Below are 24,089 nucleotides of genomic sequence, written 5' to 3' on the forward strand. Positions count from 1 at the left end.
ATGAATCACAACAGGGACAACTAGCCTAATCAATGAATCACACCTGGGACAACTAGCCTAATCAATGAATCACACCAGGGACAGCTAGCCTAATCAATGAATCACACCTGGGACAACTAGCCTAATCAATGAATCACACCTGGGACAACTAGCCTAATCAATGAATCACACCTGGGACAACTAGCCTAATCAATTAATCACACCTGGGACAACTAGCCTAATCAATGAATCACACCTGGGACAACTAGCCTAATCAATGAATCACACCTGGGACAACTAGCCTAATCAATGAATCACACCTGGGACAACTAGCCTAATCAATGAATCACACCTGGGACAACTAGCCTAATCAATGAATCACACCTGGGACAACTAGCCTAATCAATGAATCACACCTGGGACAACTAGACTAATCAATGAATCACACCAGGGACAGCTAGCCTAATCAATGAATCACACCTGGGACAACTAGACTAATCAATGAATCACACCTGGGACAACTAGCCTACTCAATTATTCACAACAGGGACAACTAGCCTAATCAATGAATCACACCAGGGACAACTAGCCTAATCAATGAATCACACCAGGGACAACTAGCCTAATCAATGAATCACACCTGGGACAACTAGCCTAATCAATTAATCACAACAGGGACAGCTAGCTTAATCAATGAATCACACCTCGGACAACTAGCCTAATCAATGAATCACACCTGGGACAACTAGCCTAATCAATTAATCACACCTGGGACAACTAGCCTAATCAATGAATCACACCTGGGACAACTAGACTAATCAATGAATCACACCTGGGACAACTAGCCTAATCAATGAATCACACCTGGGACAACTAGCCTAATCAATGAATCACACCTGGGACAACTAGCCTAATCAATTAATCACACCTGGGACAACTAGCCTAATCTATGAATCACACCTGGGACAACTAGTCTAATCAATGAATCACACCAGGGACAGCTAGCCTAATCAATTAATCACACCTGGGACAACTAGCCTAATCAATGAATCACAACAGGGACAACTAGCCTAATCAATGAATCACACCTGGGACAACTAGTCTAATCAATTAATCACACCAGGGACAACTAGCCTAATCAATTAATCACACCTGGGACAACTACTCTAATCAATTAATCACACCAGGGACAACTAGCCTAATCAATGAATCACACCTGGGACAACTAGCCTAATCAATGAATCACACCTGGGACAACTAGCCTAATCAATGAATCACACCTGGGACAACTAGCCTAATCAATGAATCACACCTGGGACAACTAGTCTAATCAATGAATCACACCTGGGACAACTAGTCTAATCAATGAATCACACCAGGGACAACTAGCCTAATCAATGAATCACACCTGGGACAACTAGCCTAATCAATGAATCACACCTGGGACAACTAGTCTAATCAATGAATCACACCTGGGACAACTAGTCTAATCAATTAATCACACCAGGGACAACTAGCCTAATCAATGAATCACACCTGGGAAAACTAGCCTAATCAATGAATCACACCTGGGACAACTAGCCTAATCAATGAATCACACCTGGGACAACTAGTCTAATCAATGAATCACACCTGGGACAGCTAGCCTAATCAATTAATCACACCTGGGACAACTAGCCTAATCAATGAATCACAACAGGGACAACTAGCCTAATCAATGAATCACACCTGGGACAGCTAGACTAATCAATGAATCACACCGGGGACAACTAGCCTAATCAATTAATCACACCTGGGACAACTAGCCTAATCAATTAATCACACCTGGGACAACTAGTCTAATCAATTAATCACACCAGGGACAACTAGCCTAATCAATTAATCACACCTGGGACAACTAGCCTAATCAATGAATCACAACAGGGACAACTAGCCTAATCAATGAATCACACCTGGGACAGCTAGACTAATCAATGAATCACACCGGGGACAACTAGCCTAATCAATTAATCACACCAGGGACAACTAGCCTAATCAATGAATCACACCAGGGACAACTAGCCTAATCAATGAATCACACCAGGGACAACTAGCCTAATCAATTAATCACACCTGGGACAACTAGCCTAATCAATGAATCACACCTGGGACAACTAGCCTAATCAATTAATAAAATAATAATAATAGCCATTTAGCAGACGCTTTTATCCAAAGCGACTTACAGTCATGTGCATACAGTGTATGGGTGGTCCCGGGGATCGAACCCACTACCTTGGCGTTACAAGCGCCATGCTCTACCAGCTGAGCTACAGAGGACACCTGGGACAACTAGCCTAATCAATGAATCACACCTGGGACAACTAGCCTAATCAATGAATCACACCTGGGACAACTAGCCTAATCAATGAATCACACCTGGGACAACTAGCCTAATCAATGAATCACACATGGGACAACTAGCCTAATCAATGAATCACACCAGGGACAGCTAGCTTAATCAATTAATCACACCTGGGACAACTAGCCTAATCAATGAATCACACCTGGGACAACTAGCCTAATCAATGAATCACACCAGGGACAGCTAGCTTAATCAATGAATCACACCTGGGACAACTAGCCTAATCAATGAATCACACCTGGGACAACTAGCCTAATCAATGAATCACACCTGGGACAGCTAGCCTAATCAATGAATCACACATGGGACAACTAGCCTAATCAATGAATCACACCAGGGACAGCTAGCTTAATCAATGAATCACACCTCGGACAACTAGCCTAATCAATTAATCACACCTGGGACAACTAGCCTAATCAATGAATCACACCTGGGACAACTAGACTAATCAATGAATCACACCTGGGACAACTAGCCTAATCAATGAATCACACCTGGGACAACTAGCCTAATCAATGAATCACACCTGGGACAACTAGCCTAATCAATGAATCACACCTGGGACAACTAGCCTAATCAATGAATCACACCAGGGACAACTAGCCTAATCAATGAATCACACCTGGGACAACTAGCCTAATCAATGAATCACACCTGGGACAACTAGCCTAATCAATTAATCACAACAGTGACAGCTAGCTTAATCAATGAATCACACCTCGGACAACTAGCCTAATCAATGAATCACACCTGGGACAACTAGCCTAATCAATTAATCACACCTGGGACAACTAGCCTAATCAATGAATCACACCTGGGACAACTAGACTAATCAATGAATCACACCTGGGACAACTAGCCTAATCAATGAATCACACCTGGGACAACTAGACTAATCAATGAATCACACCTGGGACAACTAGCCTAATCAATGAATCACACCAGGGACAACTAGCCTAATCAATGAATCACACCTGGGACAACTAGCCTAATCAATGAATCACACCTGGGACAACTAGCCTAATCAATGAATCACACCTGGGACAACTAGCCTAATCATTTAATCACACCTGGGACAACTAGCCTAATCAATGAATCACAACAGGGACAACTAGCCTAATCAATGAATCACACCTGGGACAACTAGCCTAATCAATGAATCACACCAGGGACAGCTAGCTTAATCAATGAATCACACCTCGGACAACTAGCCTAATCAATGAATCACACCTGGGACAACTAGCCTAATCAATGAATCACACCTGGGACAACTAGCCTAATCAATTAATCACACCTGGGACAACTAGCCTAATCAATGAATCACACCTGGGACAACTAGCCTAATCAATGAATCACACATGGGACAACTAGCCTAATCAATGAATCACACCTGGGACAACTAGCCTAATCAATTAATCACACCTGGGACAACTAGCCTAATCAATTAATCACACCTGGGACAACTAGCCTAATCAATGAATCACACCTGGGACAACTAGACTAATCAATGAATCACACCAGGGACAGCTAGCCTACTCAATTATTCACAACAGGGACAACTAGCCTAATCAATGAATCACACCAGGGACAACTAGCCTAATCAATGAATCACACCAGGGACAACTAGCCTAATCAATGAATCACACCTGGGACAACTAGCCTAATCAATTAATCACAACAGGGACAGCTAGCTTAATCAATGAATCACACCTCGGACAACTAGCCTAATCAATGAATCACACCTGGGACAACTAGCCTAATCAATTAATCACACCTGGGACAACTAGCCTAATCAATGAATCACACCTGGGACAACTAGACTAATCAATGAATCACACCTGGGACAACTAGCCTAATCAATGAATCACACATGGGACAAATAGTCTAATCAATGAATCACACCTGGGACAACTAGCCTAATCAATTAATCACACCTGGGACAACTAGCCTAATCTATGAATCACACCTGGGACAACTAGTCTAATCAATGAATCACACCAGGGACAGCTAGCCTAATCAATTAATCACACCTGGGACAACTAGCCTAATCAATGAATCACAACAGGGACAACTAGCCTAATCAATGAATCACACCTGGGACAACTAGTCTAATCAATTAATCACACCAGGGACAACTAGCCTAATCAATTAATCACACCTGGGACAACTACTCTAATCAATTAATCACACCAGGGACAACTAGCCTAATCAATGAATCACACCTGGGACAACTAGCCTAATCAATGAATCACACCTGGGACAACTAGCCTAATCAATGAATCACACCTGGGACAACTAGCCTAATCAATGAATCACACCTGGGACAACTAGCCTAATCAATGAATCACACCTGGGACAACTAGCCTAATCAATGAATCACACCTGGGACAACTAGTCTAATCAATGAATCACACCTGGGACAACTAGTCTAATCAATTAATCACACCAGGGACAACTAGCCTAATCAATGAATCACACCTGGGACAACTAGCCTAATCAATGAATCACACCTGGGACAACTAGTCTAATCAATGAATCACACCTGGGACAACTAGTCTAATCAATTAATCACACCAGGGACAACTAGCCTAATCAATGAATCACACCTGGGAAAACTAGCCTAATCAATGAATCACACCTGGGACAACTAGCCTAATCAATGAATCACACCTGGGACAACTAGTCTAATCAATGAATCACACCTGGGACAGCTAGCCTAATCAATTAATCACACCTGGGACAACTAGCCTAATCAATGAATCACAACAGGGACAACTAGCCTAATCAATGAATCACACCTGGGACAGCTAGACTAATCAATGAATCACACCGGGGACAACTAGCCTAATCAATTAATCACACCTGGGACAACTAGCCTAATCAATTAATCACACCTGGGACAACTAGCCTAATCAATGAATCACACCTGGGACAGCTAGACTAATCAATGAATCACACCGGGGACAACTAGCCTAATCAATTAATCACACCAGGGACAACTAGCCTAATCAATTAATCACACCTGGGACAACTAGCCTAATCAATGAATCACACCTGGGAAAACTAGCCTAATCAATTAATAATAATAATAATAATATGCCATTTAGCAGACGCTTTTATCCAAAGCGACTTACAGTCATGCGTGCATACATTTTTGTGTATGGGTGGTCCCGGGGATCGAACCCACTACCTTGGCGTTACAAGCGCCATGCTCTACCAGCTGAGCTACAGAGGACACCTGGGACAACTAGCCTAATCAATGAATCACACCTGGGACAACTAGCCTAATCAATGAATCACACCTGGGACAACTAGCCTAATCAATGAATCACACCTGGGACAACTAGCCTAATCAATGAATCACACCTGGGACAACTAGCCTAATCAATGAATCACACATGGGACAACTAGCCTAATCAATGAATCACACCAGGGACAGCTAGCTTAATCAATTAATCACACCTGGGACAACTAGCCTAATCAATGAATCACACCTGGGACAACTAGCCTAATCAATGAATCACACCAGGGACAGCTAGCTTAATCAATGAATCACACCTGGGACAACTAGACTAATCAATGAATCACACCTGGGACAACTAGCCTAATCAATGAATCACACCTGGGACAGCTAGCCTAATCAATGAATCACACATGGGACAACTAGACTAATCAATGAATCACACCTGGGACAACTAGCCTAATCAATTAATCACACATGGGACAACTAGCCTAATCAATGAATCACACCAGGGACAGCTAGCTTAATCAATGAATCACACCTGGGACAACTAGCCTAATCAATTAATCACACCTGGGACAACTAGCCTAATCAATGAATCACACCTGGGACAACTAGACTAATCAATGAATCACACCTGGGACAACTAGCCTAATCAATGAATCACACCTGGGACAACTAGCCTAATCAATGAATCACACATGGGACAACTAGCCTAATCAATGAATCACACCTGGGACAACTAGCCTAATCAATGAATCACACATGGGACAACTAGCCTAATCAATGAATCACACATGGGACAACTAGCCTAATCAATTAATCACACCTGGGACAACTAGCCTAATCAATTAATCACACCTGGGACAACTAGACTAATCAATTAATCACACCTGGGACAACTAGCCTAATCAATTAATCACACCTGGGACAACTAGACTAATCAATTAATCACACCTGGGACAACTAGCCTAATCAATTAATCACACCTGGGACAACTAGCCTAATCAATGAATCACACCTGGGACAACTAGCCTAATCAATGAATCACACATGGGACAACTAGCCTAATCAATGAATCACACATGGGACAACTAGCCTAATCAATTAATCACACCTGGGACAACTAGCCTAATCAATTAATCACACCTGGGACAACTAGACTAATCAATTAATCACACCTGGGACAACTAGCCTAATCAATTAATCACACCTGGGACAACTAGCCTAATCAATGAATCACACCTGGGACAACTAGCCTAATCAATGAATCACACATGGGACAACTAGCCTAATCAATGAATCACACATGGGACAACTAGCCTAATCAATTAATCACACCTGGGACAACTAGCCTAATCAATTAATCACACCTGGGACAACTAGACTAATCAATTAATCACACCTGGGACAACTAGCCTAATCAATTAATCACACCTGGGACAACTAGCCTAATCAATGAATCACACCAGGGACAACTAGCCTAATCAATGAATCACACCTGGGACAACTAGCCTAGTCAATGAATCACACCAGGGACAGCTAGCCTAGTCAATTAATCACACCTGGGACAACTAGCCTAATCAATGAATCACACCAGTGTCAACTAGCCTAATCAATGAATCACACCTGGGACAACTAGCCTAATCAATGAATCACACCAGGGTCAACTAGCCTAATCAATGAATCACACCTGGGACAACTAGCCTAATCAATGAATCACACCAGGGACAGCTAGCCTAGTCAATGAATCACACCTGGGACAACTAGCCTAATCAATGAATCACACCTGGGACAACTAGCCTAATCAATGAATCACACCTGGGACAACTAGCCTAATCAATGAATCACACCTGGGACAACTAGCCTAATCAATGAATCACACCTGGGACAACTAGCCTAATCAATGAATCACACATGGGACAACTAGCCTAATCAATGAATCACACCTGGGACAACTAGTCTAATCAATGAATCACACCTGGGACAACTAGCCTAATCAATGAATCACACCAGGGACAACTAGCCTAATCAATGAATCACACCTGGGACAACTAGCCTAATCAATGAATCACACCAGGGACAGCTAGCCTAGTCAATGAATCACACCTGGGACAACTAGTCTAATCAATGAATCACACCTGGGACAACTAGCCTAATCAATGAATCACACCAGGGACAGCTAGCCTAGTCAATTAATCACACCTGGGACAACTAGCCTAATCAATTATTCACACCAGGGATAACTAGCCTAATCAATGATTCACAGAAGGGACAACTAGCCTAATCAATGATTCACACCTGGGACAACTAGCCTAGTCAATGAATCACACCAGGGTCAACTAGCCTAATCAATGAATCACACCTGGGACAACTAGCCTAATCAATTATTCACACCAGGGATAACTAGCCTAATCAATGATTCACAGAAGGGACAACTAGCCTAGTCAATGAATCACACCTGGGACAAGTAGCCTAATCAATGAATCACACCAGGGACAGCTAGCCTAGTCAATTAATCACACCTGGGACAACTAGCCTAATCAATTAATCACACCTGGGACAACTAGCCTAATCAATGATTCACAGAAGGGACAACTAGCCTAGTCAATGAATCACACCAGGGACAGCTAGCCTAGTCAATTAATCACACCTGGGACAACTAGCCTAATCAATTATTCACACCAGGGATAACTAGCCTAATCAATGATTCACAGAAGGGACAACTAGCCTAGTCAATGAATCACACCTGGGACAAGTAGCCTAATCAATGAATCACACATGGGACAACTAGCCTAATCAATGAATCACACCAGGGACAACTAGCCTAATCAATTAATCACACCTGGGACAACTAGCCTAATCAATTAATCACACCTGGGACAACTAGCCTAATCAATGAATCACACCTGGGATACCTTCGTCTGCTCTAAGACACCTGTGACACCTTGGTCTGACACCAAGACACCTGAGACAACTTATCAACTAATCAAAACATTGAAAATTTAATCAGGCGTTTTGCTGCAGGGCTGAACCGAAACACTGCCAATTCCTGTAGTTATTTCCGACCATGGTTGTAGACCTCTGAATAATCATCAATTCAGTTCCCGTTCATCTATTTTCATCTACACATGGAAGAGGCGGGGACTAGGGAAAGAATGTAGAGGTAGTGGGAACATCTGGTCCACCTGATTGGCTTACCTGGGTCTCCACATCTGTCAGTTTGCGGGTCTGCTCAGCTGATTGGCTGAGGAGGTTGGTCCCAATCTCCAACATGGCCACCGTCTGGGTGTGAACAGCGTTCCTCTTCATTTCCTCCATCTCAGAACGCAGGTTCTCCTGGATGTACCTCTCCAGCTGGAATACAGGGAACACCAGGAATATGGTCAGGAGACAGAGACATTTAGGGAAGACAGAGGCTTGATAGCACACAGGTTGGTTGTCACAGTGCTTATAACTAAATATCTGGAGTGGGTTATGAATTGAATTGGACATCGAAATGTGTGCATTCCTCATATGTGTTGCTGCACGAGTATGCAAGGTGTGCACTTACACCAGTCAGTCGTTAGGATAGGATGGACTTTAATGTCCCAAGGGGAAAGTTGTCTTAGACACATAGTTTTCCCTAAGACAACCACAACATCACTGACGTCATCTGAGTGCGACGTATGTTCTTTGTTGTTGAACGCTGAAAGCTGAACGAAAGCTGAACGAGAGATCTCGGTTTATTGTTTTTGTAAAGCTGACAATGTTTCCTTGTAGATTTTGTTTTTATATACTTTTATTTTATTTTGGATCCTGCGGCTCTGTTGGGCTAAGCTGCTGTGAGCGCTGCTGTCTGTCCTGGATCTTGACAGATCCTGCTTCATAGGGGGAGAGACACGGAAGCCCAGCACTGCTCTCTGTCCTGGGATCCTGCCATATTCCTCATAGGGGGAGAGACATGGAAGCCCAGTGCTGCTGTCTGTCCTGGGATCCTGCCAGATCCATCTCCAAATGAGCTTCAATGCCATACAACACTCCTTCAGTAGCCTCCAACTGCTCTTAAACACTAGTAAAACTAAATGCATGCTCTTCAACCGAACGCTGCTTGCACCCACCCACCCGACTAGAATCACTACTCTCGACGGGTCTGACCTAGAGTATGTGGACAACTACAAATACCTAGGTGTCTGGTTAGACTGTAAACTCTCCTTCCAGACTCACATTAAGAATCTCCAATCCAAAGTTAAATCTAGAATCGGTTTCCTATTTCGCAACAAAGCCTCCTTCACTCATGCTGCCAAACATGCCCTCGTAAAACTGACTATCCTACCGATCCTTGACTTCGGCGATGTCATTTACAAAATAGCCTCCAACACTCTACTCAGCAAATTGGATGTAGTCTATCACAGTGCCATCCGTTTTGTCTCCAAAGCCCCATATACTACCCACCACTGTGACCTGTACGCTCTTGTTGGCTGGTCCTCACTACATATTCGTCGCCAAACCCACTGGCTCCAGGCCACCTATAAATCACTGCTAGGCAAATCCCCGCCTTATCTTAGGTCATTGGTCACCATAGCAACACCCACCCGTAGTATGCGCTCCAGCAGGTATATCTCACTGGTCATCCCCAAAGCCAACACCTCCTTTGGCCGCCATTCCTTCCAGTTCTCTGCTGCCAATGACTGGAACAAATTGCAAAAATCTCTGAAGCTGGAGACACTTATCTCCCTCACTAACTTTAAGCATCAGTTGTCAGAGCACCTTACCGATCACTGCACCTGTACACAGCCCATCTGAAATTAGCCCGCCCAACTACCTCATCCCTATATTGTTATTTATTTTGCTCATTTGCACCCCAGTATCTCTATTTGCACATCATCTCTTGCACATCTATCATTCCAGTGTTAATACTAATTGTAATTATTTTGCACTATAGCCTATTTATTGCCTTAACTCCATAACTTGCTACATTTGCACACACTGTATATATATTTGTTGTAATTTTGACTTTGTTTTGTTTTACCCCATATGAAACTCTGTGTTGTTGTTTTTATCGCACTGCTTTGCTTTATCTTGGCCAGGTCGCAGTTGTAAATGAGAACTTGTTCTCAACTGGCTTACCTAGTTAAATAAAGGTGAAAAAAAAAGAAAAGAAAAAAAAGATCCTGTATAGGGGGAGAGACACGGAAGCCCAGCTAGCCTAGCTGGCTCGGCGGTCTCAAATGGAGGTCGCTTTTGAACGTTTCCAGCGCTGCAGGAGCTGTGTTTACTTTGCTTTGTTCCGGGACAATGTGGACCGTGCTGACTTTCAATGTAGCAACTGCTTGCTTGCGGAGAACTACAGGGGCGAAGTGGCTACTCTTAGCAAGCAAGTAGCAAACCTACACAAGCTACTGGGGAATCCAGGCCCGCCTACTTTCTCTTTTTCTTCCACCCCAGTAACCGGACGGCGCTCTGGTCTGGTGGAAGTGTTGCCGCCGTCCCGGCTCTCTACAGCCGACTGGCCGGTGCTCAGCAGGGATCCATTCCCGAAGGGGTCTCCCTCTTCCCTGGAGAACGGAGCTGTTCTCAACCCAACCAACCAGCCATGGAGATACGTCACTCGCCGTGGAAGTCGAAGAAAGCGTCCTCTGGCAACGGGGGGTCTCCTTGGAGATGTTAAGCCCAGACCTGACACAGACCGGAAACGGCTTTGCCGCCCTGGTTCCGGCGCCTTCTTCTTCCTGGTTCCGGCGCCTTCTTCTTCCTTAGGGGCTTCCCATTTGAGATCGGATCCGGAGGTACCTGCGTCTTCGTCCTCTGTTCTGTCTCCCTCTCCGGTGGCTTCTACCTCGGGTTCAGATCCTCAGAGCTCCCACCCCCATCAGACCGTGAGGCTGCCTGAGAGACCGGCCCATTCAACATCACCAGCTGTCATCAGCTCTATGGTGAGAAACATCCCGGTTCCCAATGCCAAAACCCTGTGATGCCCAGGAGCACGAGGACAGGACATCACTCACCCTCCACTATGTGTCACAGACATCAAAATGTTAACCATGTCCAGCTTTTACAAAGAAATGTTAGTCTTAAGTCCATTAGTCTCAAGTGGCCATTCTTCCAAATCTTGTCATTCTTTAAAGAACCTATTGAAACACTGACCAGAGTACTACAAACCCATCAGCAAACAGCCTGGTGTTGGGGAAGGTACCAGTTAACACCAGAGGGACGTAGCCTGGTGTTGGGGAAGGTACCAGTTAACTCCAGAGACGTAGCCTGGTGTTGGGGAAGGTACCAGTTAACACCAGAGGGACGTAGCCTGGTGTTGGGGAAGGTACCAGTTAACTCCAGAGACGTAGCCTGGTGTTGGGGAAGGTACCAGTTAACACCAGAGGGATGTAGCCTGGTGTTGGGGAAGGTACCAGTTAACTCCAGAGACGTAGCCTGGTGTTGGGGAAGGTACCAGTTAACACCAGAGGGACGTAGCCTGGTGTTGGGGAAGGTACCAGTTAACTCCAGAGGGACGTAGCCTGGTGTTGGGGAAGGTACCAGTTAACTCCAGAGACGTAGCCTGGTGTTGGGGAAGGTACCAGTTAACTCCAGAGGGACGTAGCCTGGTGTTGGGGAAGGTACCAGTTAACTCCAGAGGGACGTAGCCTGGTGTTGGGGAAGGTACCAGTTAACTCCAGAGGGACGTAGCCTGGTGTTGGGGAAGGTACCAGTTAACTCCAGAGGGACGTAGCCTGGTGTTGGGGAAGGTACCAGTTAACTCCAGAGGGACGTAGCCTGGTGTTGGGGAAGGTACCAGTTAACTCCAGAGGGACGTAGCCTGGTGTTGGGGAAGGTACCAGTTAACTCCAGAGGGACGTAGCCTGGTGTTGGGGAAGGTACCAGTTAACTCCAGAGGGACGTAGCCTGGTGTTGGGGAAGGTACCAGTTAACTCCAGAGGGACGTAGCCTGGTGTTGGGGAAGGTACCAGTTAACTCCAGAGGGACGTAGCCTGAAAGTTATGTACTAAAAACACGGCACTTGTGCTTTTGACTTCAGGGACACTTGTTCATTCAAAATCCATCCCTGGCTCTGAGGCAAAAAAAGAAGATAATCACATTGTATTTTATATTGTCTTCCATCTCGTGGTAATAAACAGTATGTCTTATTGATGTGGCTGTTTTAGAGCGAACAATGAAGATGGAATACAAATTCAGCTGAAGTCATTGGTTAAAAGATTTCCTCCGCAGTTGATGAGTGATGGGATTTCTGTCCACTCAGCTGGAACACATTCATATTGATGGTTGGATCCAAAATGGCACTCTATTCCCCATATAAAATAGTATGCTAGGGCAGATAGGGCTCTTGTCAAAGGTAGTGCACTTTGAAGGGAATAGGATGCCATTTTAGACATTGACCTTTTACATCAGAGATTTGATTCTTTTCAGAGTATACGGCATAAAATATTATGAAGAACCGGACCACATTCAATATCATTCTACTAATTAAATATTGTGGATAAAGGGACCACATTCAATATCATTCTACTAATAAAATATTATGAATAACTCGACCACATTCAATATCATACTACTAATAAAATATTATGAATAACTCGACCACATTCAATATCATTCTACTAATAAAATATTATGAAGAACCGGACCACATTCAATATCATACTACTAATTAAAAATTATTAATAATGGGACCACATTCAATATCATTCTGTTAATTAAATATTATGGATAATGGGACCAAATTCAAATCATTTTACTAATGAAAAATTATGGATAACGGGACCACATTCAATATCATTCTACTAATTAAATATTATGAATAACGGGACCACATTCAATATCATTCTATTAATTAAATATTATGGATAACGGGACCACATTCAATATCATTCTATTAATTAAATATTATGAATAACGGGACCATATTTAAATCATTCTACTAATTACTAGCTAGCTACAACAATGGAGAGGGTTTGGTAACACTTTACTTGACACCTAATATCATAACACATTATGGCACAGTCATAACCATGTCATAATATGTCATAACAGATGACATAACCTGTCATAACCTGCCAAAATATGGTTATAACACTGTCATGACATATTTTGACATGTTGTGACATATGTTGCATTATTTTATGGCTGGTTATGACACCTACATAAGAGTGTCAACTAGTTGTATTAGTAGTTTTTATTAGTGCTAGGCTTATTAGTGGCTGTACAAAATGTGTACTTAAACAATATACTCTACCAGTCAAACATTTGGACACACCTACTCATTCAAGGGTTTTTCTTTATTTTTACTATTTTCTACATTGTAGAATAATAGTGAAGACATCAAAACTATGAAATAACACATATGGAATCATGTAGTAACCAAAAAAGACATAAAACAAATCAAAATATTTTTTATTTGACCTCTGGCCTGCTAGCCACCCTACCTCTACAGAAGCACAGTTCCCGCTCAGCCCAGTCAAAGCCATTCGCTGCTCTGGCACCCCAATGGTGGAACAAGCTCCCTCACGACGCCAGGACAGTGGAGTCACTGACCACCTTCCGGAGACACTTGAAACCCCACCTCTTTAAGGAATACCTGGGATAGGATAACAGTAATCCTTCTAACCCCCTCCTCCCCCACCCCTCGTAAAAAAAAAAAAAAAACTGGTTGTCCTACTGGCTATCCTAAGTTGAATGCACCAATTTGTAAGTCGCTCTGGATAAGAGCGGATAAGAGCGTTTGCTAAATGTGTAGAATGTGCAGAATGTGTAGAAAATAGTAAATATAAAGAAAAACCCTTGAATGAGTAGGTATGTCCAACCTTTTGGCTGGTACTGTATAACCAGATATATCGATGTTTTAATTAATATATTAATTCATTGTTTTTATTAGACATATTATTATTGTTACACTGTTGAAAACGAGATTGTGCATCTCAAGAGATTTCATCCTGCAAAATGTTAAATAAATATAGCATTTTCTGAAATTGACCAAGTTAAAATATAATTGTGATTGATGTCAGACTGATGCACCTACCCCCAGTGCTCTGATGACTGGGATGAATGCAGGAGCAGATTTCAGGAGCAGGACAAGACTTTTTGACTGATGACTGATGACTGATATAAGGGCATGCAGGTGATAGGCTGATATAAGGGCCTGTACCTGATAGGCTGATATAAGGGCATGCAGGTGATAGGCTGATATAAGGGCCTGCAGGTGATAGGCTGATATAAGGGCCTGCAGGTGATAGGCTGATATAAGGGCATGCAGGTGATAGGCTGATATAAGGGCATGCAGGTGATAGGCTGATATAAGGGCCTGTACCTGATAGGCTGATATAAGGGCCTGCAGGTGATAGGCTGATATAAGGGCCTGCAGGTGATAGGCTGATATAAGGGCATGCAGGTGATAGGCTGATATAAGGGCATGCAGGTGATAGGCTGATATAAGGGCCTGCAGGTGATAGGCTGATATAAGGGCATGCAGGTGATAGGCTGATATAAGGGCCTGCAGGTGATAGGCTGATATAAGGGCATGCAGGTGATAGGCTGATATAAGGGCCTGCAGGTGATAGGCTGATATAAGGGCATGCAGGTGATAGGCTGATATAAGGGCCTGCAGGTGATAGGCTGATATAAGGGCCTGCAGGTGATAGGCTGATATAAGGGCCTGCAGGTGATAGGCCTATCTGGTTTATGTGATTATGACGTTTGCAAAGAAAAAGCCATATCTCAGACTGGCCAATAAAAAGAAAAGATTAAGATGGGCAGTCTGAGATATGGCTTTTTCTTTGCAACTCAAATCAAATCAAATCAAATTTTATTGGCCACATGCGCCGAATACAACAGGTGCAAATAGTCCGGGTAGCCATGATTAGCTGTTTAGGAGTCTTATGGCTTGGGGGTAGAAGCTGTTGAGAAGTCTTTTGGACCTACATTTGGCACTCCGGTACCGCTTGCCGTGCGGTAGCAGTGAGAACAGTCTATGACTAGGGTGGCTGGAGTCTTTGACAATTTTGAGGGCCTTCCTCTGACACCGCCTGGTATAGAGGTCCTGGATGGCAGGAAGCTTGGCCCCAGTGATGTACTGGGCCGTACGCACTACCCTCTGTAGTGCCTTACGGTCGGAGGCCAAGCAGTTGCCATACCAGGCGGTGATGCAACCAGTCAGGATGCTCTCGATGGTGCAGCAGTATAATTTTTTGAGGATCTGAGGACCCATGCCAAATCTTTTCAGTCTCCTGAGGGGGAATAGGCTTTGTCGTGCCCTCTTCACGACTGTCTTGGTGTGTTTGGACCATGTTAGTTCGTTGGTGATGTGGACACCAAGGAACATGAAGCTCTCAACCTGTTTCACTACAGCCCCGTCGATGAGAATGGGGTGTGCTCAATCCTCTTTTTTTTCCTGTAGTCCACAATAATCTCCTTTGTCTTGGTCACGTTGAGGGAGAGGATGTTATCCTGGCACCACATGGCCAGGTCTCTGACCTCCTCCCTATAGGCTGTCTCATCATTGTCGGTGATCAGGCCTACCACTGTTGTGTCGTCTGCAAATTTAATGATGGTGTTGGAGTCGTGCCTGGCCATGCAGTCATGGGTGAACAGGGAGTACAGGAGGTACCTGCAGCCTTGTGAATGTTGACCTACTTAAAAGTCTTACTCACATCGGCTACGGAGAGCGTGATCACATAGTCATCCGGAACAGCTGGTGCTCTCATGCATGCTTCGGTGTTGCTTGCCTCGAAGCGAGCATAGAAGTGGTTTAGCTCGTCTGGAAGTCTTGTGTCTTGTGCAGCTCGCGGCTGTGCTTCCCTTTGTAGTCTGTAATAGTTTTCAAGCCCTGCCACATCCGACGAGCGTCAGAGCCGGTGTAGTACGATTCAATCTCAGTCCTGTATTGACTCTTTGCCTGTTTGATGGTTAATCGGAGGGCATAGCGGGATTTCTTATAAGCGTCCGGGTTAGAGTCCCGCTCCTTGAAAGCGGCAGCTCTACCCTTTAGCTCAGTGCGGATGTTGCCTGTAATCCATGGCTTCTGGTTGGAGTATGTACGTACGGTCACTGTGGGGATGACATCATCAATGCACTTATTGATGAAGCCAGTTACTGATGTGGTGTACTCCTCAATGCTATCTGAAGAATCCCGGTACATGTTCCAGTCTGTGCTAGCAAAACAGTCCTGTAGCTTAGCATCTGCGTCATCTGACCACTTTTTTATTAACTGAGTCACTGGTGCTTCCTGCTTTAGTTTTTGCTTATAAGCAGGAATCAGGAGGATAGAGTTATGGTCAGATTTGCCAAATGGAGGGCGAGGGAGAGCTTTGTATGCGTCTCTGTGTGTGGAGTAAAGGTGGTCTAGAGTTTTTTTCCCTCTGGTTGCACATTTAACATGCTGGTAGAAATTAGGTAGAACTGATTTAAGTTTCCCTGCATTAAAGTCCCCGACCACTAGGAGCGCTGCCCCTGGATGAGCGTTTTCCTGTTGACTTATGGCCTTATACAGCTCATTCAGTGCAATCTTAATGCCAGCATTGGTTTGTGGTGGTAAATAGACAGCTATGAAAAATATAGATGAAAACTCTCTTGGTAAATAGTGTGGTCTACAGCTTATCATAAGATACTCTACCTCAGGCGAGCAAAACCTAGAGACTTCCTTAGTATTTGATTTTGTGCACCAGCTGTTGTTTACAAATATACACAGACCGCCACCCCTTGTCTTACCAGAGTCAGACGTTCTGTCCTGCCGATGTAGCGTATAGCCCGCTAGTTGTATGTTATCCATGTCGTCGTTCAGCCACAACTCGGTGAAACATAAGATATTACAGTTTTTAATGTCCCGTTGGTAGGATAACCGTAATCTTAAGTCATCCAATTTATTCTCAAATGATTGAAGATTGGCTAATAGGATTGATGGAAGCGGCAGTTTACTCGCTCGCCGTCGGATCCTTTCAAGGCACCCCGACCCACGTCCACGATATCTCCGTCTCTTCCTCATGCGAATGACGGGGATTTGGGCCTTGTCGGGTGTCTGTAGGATATCCTTCTTCATCCAATACGAGGTGAGTAATCGCTGTCCTGATATCCAGAAGCTATTTTTGGTTATAAGAGACGATGGCAGAAACATTATGTACAAAATAAATTACAAATAACACGAGAAAACACACATAATAGTACAATTGGTTAGAGGGCTGTAAAACGGCAGCCTTCTTCTCCGGCGCCATTACTGATATCTCTGCCTAGAAGGTCAGCATCCCGGAGTCACCTCTTCACTGTTGACGTTGAGACTGGTGTTTTGCGGGTACTATTTAATGAAGCTGCCAGTTGAGGACCTGTGAGGCGTCTGTTTCTCAAAATAGACATTCTAATGTATTTGTCCTCTTGCTCAGTTGTTCACCGAGGCCTCCCACTCCTCTTTCTATTCTGGTTAGAGCCAGTTTGCGCTGTTCTGTGAAGGGAGTAGTACACAGCGTTGTACGAGATCTTCAGTTTCTTGTCAATTTCTCGCATGGAATAGCCTTCATTTCTCAGAACAAGAATAGACTGATGAGTTTCAGAAGAAAGTTTTTTGTTTCTGGCCATTTTGAGCCTGTAATCGAACCCACAATTGCTGATGCTCCAGATAATCAACTAGTCTCAAGAAGGCCAGTTTTATTGCTTCTTTAAGCAGCACAACAGTTTTCAGCTGTGCTAACATAATTGCAAAAGGGTTTTCTAATGATCAATTAGCCTTTTAAAATGATAAACTTGGATTAGCAAACACAACGTGCCATTGGAACACAGGACTGATGGTTGCTGATAATGGGCCTCTGTAGATATTCCATTAGAAATCAGCCGTTTCCAGCTACAATAGCCATTTACAACATTAACAATGTCTACACTGTATTTCTGATCAATTTGATGAAAAAAATTGCTTTTCTTTCGAAAACAAGGACATTTCTAAGTGACCCCAAACCTTTGAACGGTAGTGTAATTTACAGAACATTTGGCCAGGCGGGGAAAAGTGGTGAAAGGTGGTGACAGGGTTTGTAATTGACAGTTCGGCCCTTACACATGAAACAGGGTGATGAATAGAAAGAAAATAAGAAAACAAAACAAGGAGAGAAAAAGAGAGAGAGATGGTCGGGTTTAAACACAGACAACACACTGCCTCTGTGTAGAGACACGTCTGGTTTAGTGGGTCATGGCCTTTGCTAGAATGGGCTGAATGAATCAACTCTAGAGGAGAGATTAACGTTGACGGCCATGTTGTTTTCACTATTAAGGTCATCCAGGGTCAGATCAGGTCTTAGACAGGGTTAATGTACTGATACACATATCTGAGTCAGCGGTCTCATACGTGTGTGTGTTAGGTTTGTGTGTGTGTGTGTATATTTGCATGTGTGTGAGTTCGCATGTGTGTGATTGCGTGCGTGTGTGTGTCTGTGCTTGTGTGTGTGTGTGTGTGTATGTGTGTGTGTGTGTGTGTGTGTGTGTGTGTGTGTGTGTGTGTGTGTGTGTGTGTGTGTCTGAGTCTGAGTCTGTATTTAAGACCACTGGGTAGCACTGAATCCCCATCGCATGAGAAAGACAAGATGAACAACTACAGTAAGTATCAGTCTGAGCCAAATATGTTTCTGTTAAACCAGCTAAAGTATTGAGGCTTCCACCGCTGAGACAAACACAGACACAGACCGCTGACTCAGATATGTTACATACATATGATATGTGTATCAGTACATTAACCATCTAGAGGCTAAGCCCAGTCTAAGGGGGGGTTCTAAACTAACATATGGAATTGTTTTAAGATGGTCTTACCAATGATCATTTAGCTATTTGATTTTGAATTTTAAGACCCCTTAAGGTATCAAAAAAACATATTAAACAATTATTGGATGAAACATTGAATTTGGCATTACTGCTATTAGCCAATAGAAATGCATTGAATAACAAATTCACCACATGGAACACCATGAGTTTGTTCTGAAGTGTCTGTCCTATATCTGAGAGGTACTGAATAAGAAAGACCAGGAAACTATTTTTAAAAAAAAATGTATTTATCCCCTTATTTTATGCACTAAACTAAACTATCTCCATATATACTTCCTTTCATTTTTTGAACTGGTACCACGGACCTTCAGACGAGTCTTGTGAGGAAAACGACATCTTGTTCGTGAGACGCTCATCTTTCAATAGAGTAATACTGTGTAGGCCAAACCGTTCGAACGCTACAGACATTTTTGTGAGAAAACCGATTTAAAGGATGTCTCATGGTCTGACAAACACCGCTCTGGCTCTGTCCCCTTTCACCGCAGATGTAGAAGCGGTGGATTGAGACGCAGCACACGCAAAAACACATATCTTTGAATTAAAAATATGGATTTTGATGGGGATGTTTTTATTATGTTAATTAGTTTCCCAAGAGACAGCGAGGGAGAGAGGGAGAGGGAGAGAGAGAGAGAGAGAGAGAGAGAGAGAGAGAGAGAGAGAGAGAGAGAGAGAGAGAGAGAGAGAGAGAGAGAGAGAGAGAGAGAGAGAGAGAGAGAGAGAGAGAGAGAGAGAGAGAGAGAGAGAGAGAGAGAGAGAGAGAGAGAGAGAGACAGACAGACAGAGAGAGACAGAGACAGAGACAGAGACAGAGACAGAGACAGAGCGAGAGAGCGAGAGAGCGAGAGAGCGAGAGAGAGAGAGAGAGAGAGAGAGAGAGAGAGAGAGAGAGAGAGAGAGAGAGAGAGAGAGAGAGAGAGAGAATTAAAAAAAACATACACATACCTCGGATTAAACATCAGCTGTGAACGATCTGAGAGACAAGGCAAAAAAGGCCTTCTATGCCATCAAAAGGAACACAAAATTTGACATACCAATTAGGATCTGGCTAAAAATACTTGAATCAGTTATAGAACCCATTGCCCTTTATGGTTGTGAGGTCTGGGGTCCGCTCACCAACCAGGAATTCACAAAATGGGACAAACAACAAATTGAGACTCTGCATGCAGAATTCTGCAAAAATATCCTCTGTGTACAATTTAAAACACCAAATAATGCATGCAGAGCAGAATTACGCTAATACCGGCTAATTATCAAAATCCAGGAAAGAGCCGTTAAATTCTACAACCAGCTAAAAGGAAGCGATTCCCAAACCTTCCATAACAAAGCCATCACCTACAGAGAGATTAACCTGGAGAGGAGTCCTGTAAGCAAGCTGGTCCTGGGGCTCTGTTCACAAACACAAATAGACCCCACAGAGCCCCAGGACAGCAACACAATTAGACCCAACCAAATCATGAGAAAACAAAAAGATAATTACATGACACATTGGAAAGAATTAACAAAAAAACAGAGCAAACTAGAATGCTATTTGGCCCTAAACAGAGAGTACACAGCGGCAGAATACCTGACCACTGTGACTGACCCAAACTTAAGGAAAGCTTTGACTATGTACAGACTCAGTGAGCATAGCTTTGCTATTGAGAAAGGCCACCGTAGGCAGACCTGGCTCTCAAGAGAAGACAGGCTATGTGCACACTGCCCACAAAATGAGGTGGAAACTGAGCTGCACTTCCTAACCTCCTGCCAAATGTATGACCATATTAGAGACACATATTTCCCTCAGATTACACAGATCCACAAAGAATTTGAAAACAAACCCAATTTTGATAAACTCCCATTTCTACTGGGTGAAAAACCACAGTGTGCCATCACAGCAGCAAGATTTGTGACCTGTTGCCACAAGAAAAGGGCAACCAGTGAAGAACAAACACCATTGTAAATACAACCCATATTTATGTTTATTTATTTTCCCATTTGTACTTTAAATATGTGTACATAATGTCTTTATTCTTTTGGAACTTTACTGTACATTTTAATTGTTTATTTCACTTGTGTTTATTATCTACTGCACTTGCTTTGGCAATGTTAACATATGCTTCCCATGCCAATAAAGCCCTTAAATTGAAATTGAATTGAATTGAGAGAGAAAGAGAGAGAGAGAGAGAGAGAGAGAGAGAGAGAGAGAGAGAGAGAGAGAGAGAGAGAGAGAGAGAGAGAGAGAGAGAGAGAGAGGAGACCAGGTTTAAAGGAAGGATGTTGAGGATTTGATTCTGTAGCACTTACCTTAAACTGTCCGTCATAAGGGCTACATTGTTATAATGGTGGCATAACACCTTTAGTGAAACCCCTGGCACTTAGGGAACTGCTCTCAGCATAACAGAAAAGACAAGAGGAAGATGCCAGCACATGATGACAGACAGTCTTACCTTCTGCAACCACTGTGTATTATTCTCAGTGGAGCTCTCCAGACTCTCTAGCTTCCTCTCCTGCCATGAGGGCCTAGCGGGCTGGGCTTTGGCCTGCTCAGGGTGACTCGATCCTGGGTCGGGGGCTGGCGGTGGTGGAGAGTCCCTCTGGAGGGAGTTGGTGACCTGGAAGTTTTTGAGGGGCTGGCAATGTTCCACCTCGGGGAGTATGAAGGTGTAACTGCAGGGCCCATGCTGCACCCGGTGCTGCTTCTTCTCTGAGCCAATCACTGCAGTCGACAGGTACACCAGGTATGCCAGGGCTAAGGCCAGCGGTTGGCCCATCTCAGGTGAGATGAGTGGAAGGGAGGGAGATGGAGAGGGGAGGTGGAGAGAGGAGATGGAGGGTCGTCACACTTTGCAGAGCAGAGAAGAGTCTCTCTTTCTCTCCCTCCTTGACTTTCTCTTTCAGTCTCTCTGTGTGTCTTCAACCTCTTCTCATTCCGTCAGGTGCTCTCTTCAGTTTGTCTCTTTCTCTTCTTGGAGTTGTCTGCTGCTGGTGCTGCTCCTCTTTCAGTCGGAAGAAGATCTGTATCTCTGTTTCAAAACCAGCTCTCTGTCTGGACAGACACACAGACACACACACAAGAAGAGATGATTGCTTCCTTTTCTCTCCGCGGTGTTCAGCTGGGACGAATCACTCCAGGAAACAAGCTGCTAACTCTCCAGTCTGATTATTAACCTCCTGTAGTGTTGCCTTGTGTTTCCTCCCCTCTCTATCTCTCTCTCTCTCGCTCTCTCTCTCTCTCTCTCTCTCGCTCTCTCTCTCTCTCTCTCTCTCTCTCTCTCTCTCTCCTCTCTCTCTCTCTCTCTCTCTCTCTCTCTCTCTCTCTCTCTCTCTCTCTCTCTCTCTCTCTCTCTCTCTCTCTCTCTCTCTCTCTCTCTCTCTCTCTCTCTCTCTCTCTCTCTCTCTCTCTCTCTCTCTCTCTCTCTCTCTCTCTCACCTGCTTGCTTTTTCAGGCTGTATTTGTTCATTAGCCTGGAAGTGAGTAGAAGGGAGGAGAAGAGGAGGAGAGAAGAGAGGGAGCAGCTGGGTCTGGGATGTTGGCTGAAGTGGCTCTTAACGTAGTGATTGAGTGTACCTCTCCTTTATACCCCCTCCTTCTTCAACACATTATCACTCTCTCTCTCTCTCCCTCGCAGGGCTGCTCCTACTATCTCTCTCCCTACCTCCCTCACAGGGCTGCTCCTACTCTCTCTCTCCCTTGAAACAGGGGTGAGAGGCAGCCACAAAAATGCACAGAGAAAGAACTGGGAAAATGATTGGCTCATTTTTCCATACCCTCCTCTCTCTCTCTCTCTCTCTCTCTCTCTCTCTCTCTCTCTCTCTCTCTCTCTCTCTCTCTCTCTCTCTCCTCTCTCTCTCTCCCTCTCTCCCTCTCTCTCTCTCTCTCTCTCTCTCTCTGTCTCGCTCTCTCTCTCTCTCTCTCTCAATTCAATTCAATTCAATTTAAGGGCTTTATTGGCATGGGAAACGTGTGTTCACATTGCCAAAGCAAGTGAAGTAGATAGTAAACAAAAGTGTATATAAATTGGGTTTGTTTTCAAATTCTTTGTGTATCTGTGTAATCTGAGGGACATACGTGTCTCTAATGTGGTCATACATTTGGCAGGAGGTTAGGAAGTGCAGCTCAGTTTCCACCTCATTTTGTGGGCAGTGTGCACATAACCTGTCTTCTCTTGAGAGCCAGGTCTGCCTACGGCGGCCTTTCTCAATAGCAAGGCTATGCTCACTGAGTTTGTACATAGTCAAAGCTTCCCTTAATTTTGGTATTCTGACACTATGTACTCTCTGTTTAGGGCCAAATAGCATTCCAGTTTGCTCAAATCAAATCCAAATTTTATTGGCCACATGCGCCGAATACAACAGGTGCAGATATTACAGTGAAATGCTTACTTACAGCCCTTAACCAACAGTGCATTTATTTTTAATAAAAAAGTAGAATAAAACAACAAAAAAGTGTTGAGAAAAAAAGAGCAGAAGTAAAATAAAATAACAGCAGGGAGGCTATATACAGGGGGGTACCGGTGCAGAGTCAATGTGCGGGGGCACCGGCTAGTTGAGGTAGTTGAAGTAATAGATAGAGTTAAAGTGACTATGCATAAATAATTAACAGAGTAGCAGCAGCGTAAAAAGATGGGGCGGGGGGGCAGTGCAAATAGAGCGGGTAGCCATGATTAGCTGTTCAGGAGTTTTATGGCTTGGGGGTAGAAGCTGTTGAGA

At 43.9% G+C, this 24,089-nt stretch overlaps 1 protein-coding gene across 2 annotated transcripts in view; it reads right to left on the minus strand.

Annotated features, from left to right (window-relative positions):
* Positions 1 to 22,229, minus strand: part of LOC121585239 (angiopoietin-2) — a 100,725-nt gene extending 78,496 nt beyond the window's left edge. For both annotated transcript variants that reach the window (XM_041901690.1, XM_041901689.1), the window contains exons 1-2: positions 21,827 to 22,229; positions 8,823 to 8,978 (exon numbers count right to left, since the gene is read on the minus strand). In XM_041901690.1, coding sequence (XP_041757624.1) covers positions 8,823 to 8,978; positions 21,827 to 22,150 — 480 coding nt within the window. In that variant the 5' untranslated portion in view covers positions 22,151 to 22,229. The remainder of the gene's footprint in view (positions 1 to 8,822; positions 8,979 to 21,826) is intronic.
* Between the last annotated feature and the right edge of the window lie 1,860 nt (positions 22,230 to 24,089).

Source organism: Coregonus clupeaformis, chromosome 17, assembly GCF_020615455.1.
Source record: "Coregonus clupeaformis isolate EN_2021a chromosome 17, ASM2061545v1, whole genome shotgun sequence".
Taxonomy (NCBI): Eukaryota; Metazoa; Chordata; class Actinopteri; order Salmoniformes; family Salmonidae; genus Coregonus; species Coregonus clupeaformis.